This window comes from Oratosquilla oratoria, chromosome 9 (assembly GCF_046742065.1).
Source record: "Oratosquilla oratoria isolate Oo_2021 chromosome 9, ASM4674206v1, whole genome shotgun sequence".
NCBI classification, from domain to species: domain Eukaryota; kingdom Metazoa; phylum Arthropoda; class Malacostraca; order Stomatopoda; family Squillidae; genus Oratosquilla; species Oratosquilla oratoria.
In genome coordinates this window covers 52,195,146-52,208,205 of record NC_134785.1, presented here as the reverse complement: position 1 = coordinate 52,208,205, position 13,060 = coordinate 52,195,146, and the positions used below count along the sequence as shown (strand labels likewise).

Below are 13,060 nucleotides of genomic sequence, written 5' to 3'. Positions count from 1 at the left end.
CTGCAAAGAAGTTCATGTAACATTCTACACCTTCATCCATGTCATTATCAGAGGAGCCCTGTGGGATTCCACTTATCTCTTCCCAAGTAGAGATTTTATCTCTTAGTACTTGTCTCATTTTTCTCCCATGCAAGAAATCTTCCATCCATTTCAATAGTTTTCCGTGTATACCACCTGTTGTTTTGAGTTTTCTTAATAGTTTTTTGTGTGGTACTTTATCAAACGCCTTTTGTAAATCTAGGAAAGCACAGTCTGCCCATACGTCTCTTTCTTGCATTATATCTATTAACCTTGAATAGAAACAGATCAAATTTGTGGCACATGATCTTCCCTGTCTAAAACAGAATTGTCTCAGATTTAGCATATTTTTCTCCAGATGTTTAGTTCATCTACTTTTGATAATTTTATCACAAATTTTAGCTATTGTACTTGTAAGGGACATTGGTCTATAGTTTGTTGGGTCTTCCTTGTTTCCCCATTATATATTGGCATGATATTGGCTTTTTTCCAGTTTTTCAGTACCTTTCCTTCTTTGAGTGAGCAATCTATTATCTTATATATTTTGTCCATTAGTTCATCTATACATTCTTTTAGTATATATCCAGTTTGCAATTCCATCTGGGCCATGTAATTTTCTGACATCAATGTTCATTATTTGGTCCCTTGTTTCTTTCTGTATCACAATTATTTCTCTCATTGGGATGATCTTTCTCCCATTCTTTCATCCCAATTGGGTATCTTTTCTTTTGTGAATACATATTTGAAATGTTTCTTCATAATTTCAGCCATTTCTACATCCTCTGTATATTCTATGTTCCCATGACAGTTATATTTTTTCCTGTTTATTTTTTAGTTTTCCATTTACATATCTAGAATAGTTTGGGTTCATCTTTACATTTGTGTGTTTGTCTTTCATAGTTTTTTTTTTCTGCTTATTTTTACATGTTCATTTCTTAGTTTTATATATATTTGGCCACTTTTTTCATATTTTCCAAGCTTTGTCTCTCTTATCTTTTGCCTCACTACATTTTTTTTTATTATACCAGCACTTAATGTACACCTTTTCTTGTTTTTGTTTTGGTACATATTTATCCACTCCTTCATTATAGATTTCTTTTAATATCCTCTATTTCTCTTCCACCTGTGTTTCTTCATTAAAGAAGTTTTCCCAACTCACTTTTTGAAAGAATTTTCTCTCTGAGTTTCCCAAAATCAGTTTTGTTATACATCAGTCTTCCTTTTCTGTGTTTCTCATTTCTCCCCAAATATATTTCCTCTTTTAGTTCTAGCTCAAGTAGTATGTGGTCACTTCCCAGTTTGTCTTGTATTTCATTTTATCTACAATTTCAAGCTTGACAGTTCTTCATGTATTCATTGGTCATGTCCAGTAGTATGTTTCCCCTAAAGTCCTCTCCACCCTTCACTGTCATCTCCTCCCAACATATTTCTTTAGAGTTAAAGTCACCCATAATTACTGAATTTCCTCCTTTCAGTATTTCATTTAATGTATGCCTTGTGTCTTCCAACATTTTGGAATTGTCACTCTTTTCAAAGGCCTATATATAACCACAATTTTTCTACTTTCATGTCACTATTTTCAACTTTTATCATGATCAATTCCACATTATTATCTCATTCTGTGATCTTCGTCACATTTAAGCCTTTCTTAGTCTAAAGCATGACTCCTCCACCTTGTTTTTCCTCTCTATTTTTTATCCAGTGATTATACAAACCTTGTCCAACACTATTTGGTGGTAGTGGACCTTTTAAATTTGTCTCTACAATTCCCATTATATCTGGTTTTTCTTCCACCAGATAATCATTTAATTCATTTAATCCTGAAACCAGACCATCTATATTGGTGTACATTACTTTTATTTATTCTTTTATTTTGTATTTAATTATTTATATATATATATATATATATATATATATATATATATATATATATATACATATATTCCCTCCTTGTTTTCTATATCCTGTGTTTCCTTTCTTTTGATATACCATTTTCTCAGCCTCAAGTCCAGCACAATCCCAAAACACTCCCTCTTTTCAGTCTCCATTCATCTCTCTCTTTGTGTGTGTCTTTTCTTTCTTTTTCCTTTTTGCTCATTTCCTTTTTTATCCATATATTTTTGTAGTTTTCACTTTCTGCCAACTTAGTTGTTTTTGTTAATTCTAGTATATATTTACCTAGTTGTATTATATGGGAAGGGGAGCTATGCTTGTAGTGACCCATCTTTGTATCTCTCAGCATTTAGTTTGTTCTTAAATTCTGGTATGGTGTTTGCACACACTATTGTTCTGTCTAATTTTTTTCTCTCTCTCTCTCTTCTATAACTGCCTTTTGAGTTTCTTTTCATGCCCCCTTGTTTTTCTTTTATCCCACTTTAATAAGTCTTCTCTGTCAATGACTTCTATGCCTTTCATGATTCTGTAAATGGCCAATAGGTCGCACCTTCTCTTCTTTGTTCCAGGGTTGGTAGTTCCAGTTTGGACAATCTTTGTATGTCAAATTTGAACATGTTGGGGCTATCTTTGTTATTGCTCTTTGGATTCTTTCTGATTTCTTTATATTCTTTTTTGTACTGGATGTCGATAGTATCACAGTGTACTCCAATCTTGGTCTTATCAGTGTGACTAATGTTTCTTTTTTCCATTACTTCATCCAAGTAATTAAAAGCCACCTTTATTGATCTTGGTAAATTGTAGGTTTTTCCAACTATTTTGTTTATATGCTTGTGTGGGTACATGTCTTTGGTGATAATTACTCCTTTTTGGAGCTAACTTTCTTTAATTCCTTTGTACCAATTTTAAATTGGCCTGATATTCTTTTTTTACTTTTTCCAAACTCCATTATACTACTTTTCTTAATGTGGAAGTTCACTTCCCACTTTTGGCTCCATTCCCAGACTTTGTCCAGGTCTCTCTGTAGTGATTCAGTCTTTTACTGTACTCTTTAGTAGTTTTGTGTTGTCTGCAAAGAAGTTCATATAACATTACGCCTTCATCCATATCATTTATATAACAAACATTATCAGAGCTAATACTGAACCTTGTGGGACTCCATTTATCATTTCTTCCCAGGTTGAGTTTTTATCTTTATATACCACCCTCATTTTTCTCCCATGCAAGAAATCTTTCATCCATTTCAATAACTTTCCGTATATACCTCCTGTTGTTTCGAGTTTTCTTAATAGCATTTTGTGTGGTACTTTATCAAATGCTTTTCGTAAATCCAGGAAAGCACAATCTGCCCATCTGTCCCTTTCTTGCATTATATCTATTAACCGTGGATAAAACCAAATCAAGTTTGTGGCACATGATCTTCCTTGTCTAAAACCAAATTGTTTTGGATTCAGTATATTGTTCTCTTCCAGATGTTTAATGCATCTACTTTCGATGACTTTTTCACATATTTTAGCTATTGTGCTTGTAAGGGAGACTAGTCTATAGTTTGTTGGGTGTTCCATATTTCCCCCCTTTATATATTGGCACAATATTGGCATTTTTCAGTCTTGCAGTACCTTTCCTTCTTTGAGTGAGCAATCTATTATCTTGTATATTTTGTCTATTAGTTCATATATACATTCTTTTGGTATCCAATTTGCAATTCTATCTGGGCTGTGTGATTTCTGATATCAAGGTTTAATATTTGGTCCCTTGTTTCTTTCTGTGTTACAATTATTTCTTTCATTGGGGGGTCTTTCTCCCTTTCCTTCATCTGTGTTTCTTCATTAAAGAAGTTTTCCCAACTTGCTTTTTGAAAGAATTTTCTGAGTTTCTCAAAATCCATTTTGTTATACACCAGTCTTCCTTTTCAGTGTTTCTCATTTCTTTCCAAATAAATTTCCTCTTTTAGTTTGAACTCAATATATGGTCACTTCCTAATTTGTGTCTTGTATTCCATTTTATCCACAATTTCAGGCTCTGATATAAAGATTTCTCCTTTCAGTATTTCATTTAATGCATGCCTTGTGTCTTCCAATGTTAGGAAAGGTCACTCTCTTTCCTAGAATATATTTTCAGGACACTTATATTACTACAAATTTTCTACTTTTCATGTCACTATTTCCAACTTTTATCATTATCAATTCCACATTATTATTGCCTCCTGTTATCTTTTTCACATTTAAGCCCTTCTTAGTCAAAAACATGACTCCTCTATCCTGTTTCTATTATATCAACTTTTTCCAACAGTATTAGTTGGTAGTGGACATTTTAATTTTGTCTCCACAATTCCCATTATATCTGGTTTCTCTTCAGCCGGATAATAGTTTTAATTAATTTAATCCTGAAATCATGCCATCTATATTGGTATACAGTACATTATTTTTTTTTCCCTCAAGTTCAGTATTGTTTAAAAAAAAATCTTTTTGGTCTCCATTCTTCTCTCACTTTTTTCATCATCTTAATTTTTTGGCATCTTTTCTCTCTCTTTTTAGAGTATAGTCACATTCTATGCACTTCCTCTATTTCTTTTTTCCATCTCTTGCCCCTCTTGTAATTTTTTTTTTCTCATTTTCTCTTAAGTATCTAGCTACATTGTGTTTTTCTTCATTACCATATACTACTATACACTTTTTTTATCAACTGTCTCTGACCCAATTTTCTCTCTTTAATTACTTTAATGACTTTTGCATTTTCTTCCACTTGTACAATTTCTTTAAAAGTTATTTATTTGTTTTCTTGATCCACTTTCCATTGATTTTTTATTTCTTTTGTGGTTTCTCCAACTTTCTTGGTCACCGCTTGTGTTACATCTATATACCAATGACCTTTTCCATCTTATAAGTAGGACAGCTGTCAAATAAGTTACAACAGTGAGCACTAAAATGATCTGGGGATTTGGAAAGAATGGACAAAGAAAAACACTATCAAAGAGATTATGACAGGCAGAAATGAATGAAGTTAACTCATGAGGAAGATTGAGAATGAGATAGATGGGGTGAAGGAGGCTCTGGTTTCCTGTTGAATGTGTACAAATGAAGAATGGATTTGATAAGAGTGAATGGAGGGAGACTAACAGATGAAGGGATAAGGTAGCCTGGGAGGCTGAATAGTTAAGGAGGTGGGGGGATATCATGTAGTGAAGTCAATCAATCATTCTGTTGCCCCAAGTCTCTTTAAGGAAATCAACTGCTCTCAGATAACCAGCACCATTGGTAAGAGAAGCCACCCAGCTTTAAGCTTTTGGGCCCTGCTGTGGAAGAGCTATGTCCCACTGCATTCTTTTCTACCTAAACAATGTTTTAAGGAACGGGAAAACCCTTCTTCTTTGAGGTGCTTGAATAGGATGGGTGGTTGATTGGGTTATCTGTTTTTAATGTGGATGGGTGCTTTGGCTTCCAATCAATGAATGTGTTGCCCCTGGTCTCTTGCAGAAGACCCATGTCCTCCAGGGAACTGGCAATATCCTCTGGTTGGGGCCATCAGTCACTTAGAAAAGAGATACTGTGTTGTTGCCTAGGGGTTTGTTAATCCAACTACTTGGCCAACCAAATAAGTCTGATAATTGGAAAGTAAGGATATGAATCAAGCTGGAATGATACATGAATTTAAAGCTAGGTATGAAAACTGGAATGTAAGAGACAAGGCCCAATGAACATTTCTCCTTTCCTGTACTACAATATGTTCCTACATTGCTATACAATCCATGCCAGAAGTGGTGTTGTAACTGCTCATACACTACACACAGCAAATTTCCATTTGGTATATCAAATTATGTTTTGTATATCAGTGGGTAGCTCAGAAGGAAAGTGATGTTCATTACATCTGAAATTCACTAAAACAGGATTTGATATATGAAAAGTTTACTTTTGTTCAAACTTGATCAATTTCATATCTGATGCACCCAGATTAGCTCAAAATGGCCACATTCTGGAAGACCTACCTATAAATAATTGTGTTGTAACAGTACTTGTATATGTTGCCCAGAGTTTTACTGTAAACCCATATGCCTAAAGTACCAATCAATGAACTTCAGGCTTTCTAATAGACCTCTGACAAGAACCTTGAACTGTTGTATCTGTTGTATTATCACAAGTCCTGGGAATATGCAGCAACACTATGGACACCCAGTATAAAAGGAATATAAAGAAATTAAGAATAATACAAAGAGCAATGACAAGGTTGGCTCCAACCCTCTCCAAATTAACATACGGACAAAGATTGTCCAAATTGGAATTACCAACTCTGGAACAAAGAAGAGAAAAAGGAGATCTGCTGACTATAGAATCTTGAAAGGAATGGAAATCCTAGATAGGAATGATTTACTAAAATGGGACAATGGAAAAACAAGAGGACACGAAACTCAAAAAGGATAACTATAGAAGATATCTGAAAAAAAAGAAAATAGCTTCCCACATAGAGTACTGGATATCTGGAATAATTTAGATAAAGAAATAGTGTGTGCAGACACTGTTCAAGATTTTAAGAAAAATCTTGATGTTGAAAGATACAAAGACGGGTCACCATGAGCATAGCTCCCTTCCCGTATAATACAACTAGGTAACGAGAATGATTGGTTGGAGGTGAAGGTGGGGTTGAACCAGGGCTGTTCAGTGTGTACATGGATGAGATAGTAGAGGAGGTGAATGCAAGGTCGATAGGCAAGGAGTTGGAGATGGTTAGTGAGAATTGGGAGAAGTTAGAGGTGAGCCAACTTTCGTTTGTGAATGATGCTGTGCTTGTAGTTGGACCTGAGGAGAGTATAATGTAGTTGATTATAGAGTTTGAGAGAGTATATGAATGGAGAAAGTTGAAAGTAACTGGGTAAAAGTAAGATGATGAAATGTATAAGGGGTGAGGGTGGTAGTGCTCTTTGTATCTCAAATTTTGCTAGAGCACCATCACTCTCCTCTCTCATCACAATAAATTTCCTGGGATCTCCTATTGCCACTGTCCAACCCTCCCAAATCTCCTCTACATTCAACAAATCTGAAATACTGTACTCATCTTCCTCCTACTGCCTTCACTTCCATTACCATATGTCTGCCCCATTTATCTTCCCCCCGACCTGACTCCCCTCTCTCATTTGTTTCACTTCCTTCCAAACTATCTTCTTTTCAAAAGTCTTTGTCAAATATGTACCCCACCAGGCCTCCTCTTTGCTTCCCTCACCATGCATTTTGCTTTATTCCCCTTCTGTACCTCTTGTGCAAACAATCATCAAATGCTCACTTCTTTTCTTCCACCATATCATCACCTTTACCTCGTCATCTCACCATTTCTTACCACTCTTTCTGTCACTCCCATCCTCCTTGTCCCACAGACCATCTTTGCACTTTGAAGCATACCCATTCTTCCTCTGCTCCTGTTTTTCTTTTACTTTTCTCTACCTCTCATGCTTCTTTCAACTTTTCCTGGTGTTTTTTCTCCTTTTTCTTTCATTTTGTTCACATTTACCACTTCTGCCTCACTCCCTTTTCCTCCTCTTCACTTTACTACAACATGATTGGGATCATGGTGGCAACATTCTTCTCCCCCATAGAGGGATCAGGAAGAGGTAGAGTCATAGAAATAATAAAGAACAGGTTCAAGGAAACAGCATAAAGAAGGGACAGCAATAGCACAAAAGTATCATTCATTTAAGAGTTTTAAACTCTAGTGTGTAGAGCCACTCATAAAGTCTAAATTAGTGACTGCATGTCACAGATTGTGTAAATTTTATTTTGTAAATATGTCATTTTTTCATTAGTGTGATATGGGCTGTAATGATTATTTATTAAGTCCAATTTTGAGAGACCAATAATGAGTAAAGTATGGCATTTGTGTATTTATTGTGTCATATTATTTCTAATAATAGTGTTTGTATTTTTTGTTCCCTCTTTATTGTTTCACTGTCACATAGATGGATTACAAAGGCAGAGCATGCCGACAGGAGACCTTTTGGTCCATATCTAGGTTGGATGCGAAAAAATAAATAAATAAAAACTATAATGTATCAAATAAAATACATAAATAAATGCATAGGTACAGTCACACAACAAACAGGTAAATAGTAAATAATAATAAATTGACATATAACTAATTATAAATGAGAATCAAACAGACAAATGATAATAAGACAAAAACAAATAATATAAAATAAATAATAATAATTACAGCATCTTGCTTAGGTGCTTATGGTTAGTGATAAATAGTAATCATTGTTATTATTTATTTATTTTTATTTATTTATTTTTCTCCATACAAACTTGCAGAAAAATAAAGAGGGTCCTGTATTCTAAATATTTTTGGGTCAGCCTCCATCATTGTAGTGAGATGTTTCAAGTTTGATATTTCTCACTATAATCTTCTGTAGAATTGATGGTAGGAAAATATAGTCAGTAATGTAGAGTACTTATCAAGAATGTTATTACAGTATGTTGCTATTTCTTTTACAGGAATGCAGAGGTTCGTTCCCCATAGTCAAGTGCACTTACTGTCGCAGTGAATTTCAGCAGGAAAGGTAAGCACTGTTTTTATTGGTTAGCGACTAGACCCAGGGTGCTTGCCATTGCATAGGTATTCTTTTCTGCCTTCTTTCTTACTAGGGTAAAAGCTTTGCTATGAACATTTTTGCGGGGCTGCAGGGTATGAAGTGCTTCAAAGATTTACCAAAAGCACATATGTGGTGGTTTGAAATTTATGGTATGGCTGAAGTAAAAATTTTGCATGCATTTTCCTCATTTACAGTGGACATAGTCTCTTAATATGAATATTTTATGAAACGTCATGTTTTGTTTCTGCTACTGAGTGTATTTCATCCAGGAGAAACCTGGTGCAAGATTTATAACAGTAATGATAATAATGATAGTTGTGGTGATAATATTGCAATAATATTAATGGTTATATAATATATGCACCAAAGACCTTGTCCCCATACAAGAGGGATGGTTGAGTCAGAGTACATACACCCTTCATACACTTGAACTTGTTTAATCCCCCTACCATCCCAGCACTTCACAAATGAAGGGTCATTTGTGTGTCCTGCCACACTGTTCAGGTTGAAGGCAGTAAAGCAAGATACAGGATTTCACAGTAGGGCCTGACAGCAGCCAAAGCTGGTTCACCCCCACTTCTTCATTACATAGAAATCCTTCCCCATCATCATTATATATATATATATATATATATATATATATATATTGTTCCTGTAAGAGGAGTTAGGGCTCTGAGTATAGGTGGTTTCCTGAAGCTGTTTGTCTTTGGGGAACCATGTGGTGGACAAAATTTAATGTGTTATGTATGAAAGATATGCACTCAAACTTCTTTCTGTCTTCTGAATTCTATGCTTGTGACTGCTAAAAAAAATTCTAATGGTAGACAGGAGATAGAAAATATTTGATCTAATAGATTTTGGGGAAATATTTGAGTAAAGAATAAAAGTGTATGAATTGAAATAGAGTGGAAGAGGGAAATATGTAAAGAAAAACATTTGTAAACATCAACAATGATTAACAAGAATGAAAGGAAAGAGAATAAAACAAAGGATAGCTTTTATAATTTTGTTTGTTTTGCTTGATTTATATGATAGAAATAGGTATCATATGGTCATTGTATGGATACAGTCTGGCTATGATTTTAGTCAGTTGTGTCCATTGTTTTATAACACGTTTGGGTATTTTGAGTGTAAGAAGTTAAAAAGTGGTACAGAAAAAAATAACTTAAGAAACTTAAAAGAAAATTGCAGACTAAAAGTCTGGATTATCATCAGTTGAGATAACAGTGATCTACCACAGGGCTCAGTGCTAGTACTAGTAATGTTCTTGACATACATTAACGACATGAATGGAATAGGCAGCTTTGCTAATTTATATGCTAACGATGGCAAGCTTATGAAAAGAGATGGTTAAGAAGATTGTAAATCACTTTAGGAAGGCCTAAATAAGGTTTATGAATGGAGTTAGGAATGGTAAATGAAATTCAGTATAAAGAAAAGCAAATTTCTGGAAATGGGTCAAAGCAAGAAAATACTTGTATGGAGGTACAAAGTATCAAATGAAACAGTCATAAAAGCAATTGAGGAAAATGGCTGGGAGTCTTACTCATGAATGATCTGTCACAAGAAAAACACAACCAGAGTAATAATGATTGTTGCCTCAAGTTTCACTAAATGGAAAACCCAGAGTGGCTGGTAACAGTTCTTGACCCCTCTCACAGATCTCTCTGGGAAGAAATTTTGTACCGTTTCCCCATATTGTATTGATGAAGGACTGTCACTGACTGAACGTAGGAGGACGAAAGCAATGTCCATTGGTTGTCTTCTCACCATGTGTGAAAAGATGTAAGAAATACAGTTGAAGTTGATAAAGAAATTTTGAGCCCAGTCTGGAGATCAAATGTCAGCACCTCAGTGCTGAACCTCTAGTTGGAGGTGAGGGAGTTGACAGGTTTTGGAAATTGGCTGCTCCATTGTTCATCTTGCAGGACCACCACAAGCTGGCACCCGTTGTTGTTGTTCCCTGTAAACAGAATAAGATGTGGGACATAAACTGCTAATAACCATAATTAAAATCTGATTTCCCCCCCGGAATATGCAATGGTAGTTTGGTCTCATAGAATAGGAAACTTAAGAGAGTTTTGGTATAAAAGCTAGAATGATCCCTTGACTGGTTGGTGAGACTTGTAAGAAAAGATTTAAAAAACTGGGATTGCCTATATTAGAAGGGCAAAGAGAGAGAGGAGATATTATTATCTTTGCAACGATGAAAAGGGTGGAGAAAATTACAAAAGAGGATCTGGATATAGGATGAAAGAACATTAAGATGACAGTAAAAACCAAAGAAGACAGATTGCTTGAAAGACTTTAGGAAGCATAGGTTTTTACATAGATGCTTTAATTTGTGTGGAAAATTGGAGATTATTCAGGTAGATATTGTAAATTAGTAATTTTAGGCAAAGTTGATAAATAGAGATACAGAGATATGACCCCATAAGCATAGGTCCAACCCTTTGTATTATAATTAGGTAGATATAATTAAATTCACATCTAAGGATAGTAGTAATAATTGGCCTCATGTTTCACTGACTAGAAATCTGCAGCCCCACAGTAGGTTGCAATGATCCTTGGGCTCTCCCATAGATCTCTAAGGAGACTGTTATATTAGTGTGGAACTGTATACAAGTTTAAAAGAGCTCAAAAAGAGGAGTGGTTATTAGCTGTCAATTGTTCTTATGTGAGAAGGTGGAGGTAATACATTTAAAGTTAGTAGGAAACTTGGACATAATTTGGAGGCTGAGAGTCAGCCCCTGCTGATGGAGGTGAAGATGTTGATAGGTTTTGAAGATGGGCACCAAGGAGATTATTCTCGCTAATGTAGGAGCATTGCTTGCAAGTACCTGTTATTGGTTCCACAACTAGGGTTGTGTATCTATTCCCCAAAATGGATATTTTAAGACTGGCATAATCTCGTCTACCCTATCTTCATGTTCCCTGTTTCCTTTGTTCCATTGATACTGTAATATTTTAAATAAATCACCTGTGATTGATCACCTCAGTAACACGTGGATTATGTGGGGATGGAATGGGTGGGAGTGGTTTTTATGCCTTTGTTTTTTGGCTACCTCCCATATAAGGGGGAAAAGGCCTTTCATATGTGTATGTATGACAGAAAATATGAAATATATGTCCTGACTTTATTTAGGGTCAAGGTGCACATGAGCATCCCACACTTGTGGAAAGTGTAGTATGACCTACAGTTCAGTAAATGTTCCCTTTGTATGTGTATCTAGAAGTATTGTAACAAGTTTTACAAGAACAAATCAAACTCTTTAACATCCAGTCCCTTCTTTGGCTATTCTTAAACACTGGCTTATTATGAATTCTAAATGCGGAAAGTAGAGGTGTGAATTTACTTAATTGCAATAATGTGTGTGGGAAAAGAACTACACTAATGGGACCTATCTCATGTGTCAACATTGTCATCTTTCTTCTTTTTCTTCTTCCTATTTCTTCATCTAGGCTGTTCCACAAATCAATATATATAATAATAATGATATGATTATTACCTCAAACTCCCCTTAGTGGAATATCATCGCCTCACAGTGACATGCAAGTCCATGAATCCTACCATAGGTCTTGGGGGGGGGGGTATTAGTAGGTACTATTTTTGTATCACTGGACTATAGCAGGAGGGAAAGGGGAGCAGTCACCAATTGTCATCTCTCCATCTATGAAAAAAAAAATGAAAGAAATATAAAATTAAATTGATACAGATCTTGGGACCCAGTCTTGAGACTAAGTGTACGTACACAGGTGAGGCTGTGGATAGGTTTTAAAGATAAAGAGTAGAGAAATGATTCTTTCTGGAATCCTTCTTTTAGGACCACCATTTTGCACATAATTTGTGATGATCCTGAGTTGATACATCTGTATGGAAAACTATATTTCTAGATTGATAATTGTCTATATTTCTTGATATCCCTAAAGGAAAAGTCTTCTATAGTTTCTTATCATGTCCCTCCATTGTTTATATTTATTTGTTTGGTGATTGTGTGTGTATATAACTTACTCTGGTTTGGGTCAGATTTTCAATGGTTGTATGGTCAACCTCTGTGGCATATACCAGAAACTTATCATGCTTATAAATAATTTACTGATGCTGTAGTTTTACTCCAGCACTGAATTAGTAGACTTGCTTGCTTTTATTTTTATATATATATATATATATATATATATATATATATATATATATATATATTCCAAATTGTAAATATAAGCTAAATAAACCTGCAATCTCTCCCTTCTTTCCTCTTCCTTTCCTCCTCTCTCTCAGGATATTTGTGTGTATGTTAGATATGTTGTACTTACAAATGTGGTTCTTGAAAAGTGCATACTGATTAATTTCCTAATACTGAGCAAAACCTGTGCTTGCTAATGTTCATAATATTTGGAATGTCCCTCTTTGTCATGGTTCCCAACAATAATAAAAAACATGCACCCTAACTACAATTTGCACAAAATAAAGCATTAAGAATAATGGCAGGGAGCAGTAGAACAACCTTAAAGAAGATATACACATTGAAACCCAAATCCTCCCCATTGAACAGGATATGTAAATATGTATAGTAA

At 34.9% G+C, this 13,060-nt stretch overlaps 1 protein-coding gene across 2 annotated transcripts in view; it reads left to right on the top strand.

Annotated features, from left to right (window-relative positions):
• Positions 1-13,060, top strand: part of LOC143028408 (protein FAM76A-like) — a 74,504-nt gene that overhangs the window by 7,191 nt on the left and 54,253 nt on the right. For both annotated transcript variants that reach the window (XM_076190441.1, XM_076190440.1), the window contains exon 2: positions 8,391-8,455. In XM_076190441.1, the coding sequence (XP_076046556.1) occupies positions 8,391-8,455 (65 nt within the window). The remainder of the gene's footprint in view (positions 1-8,390; positions 8,456-13,060) is intronic.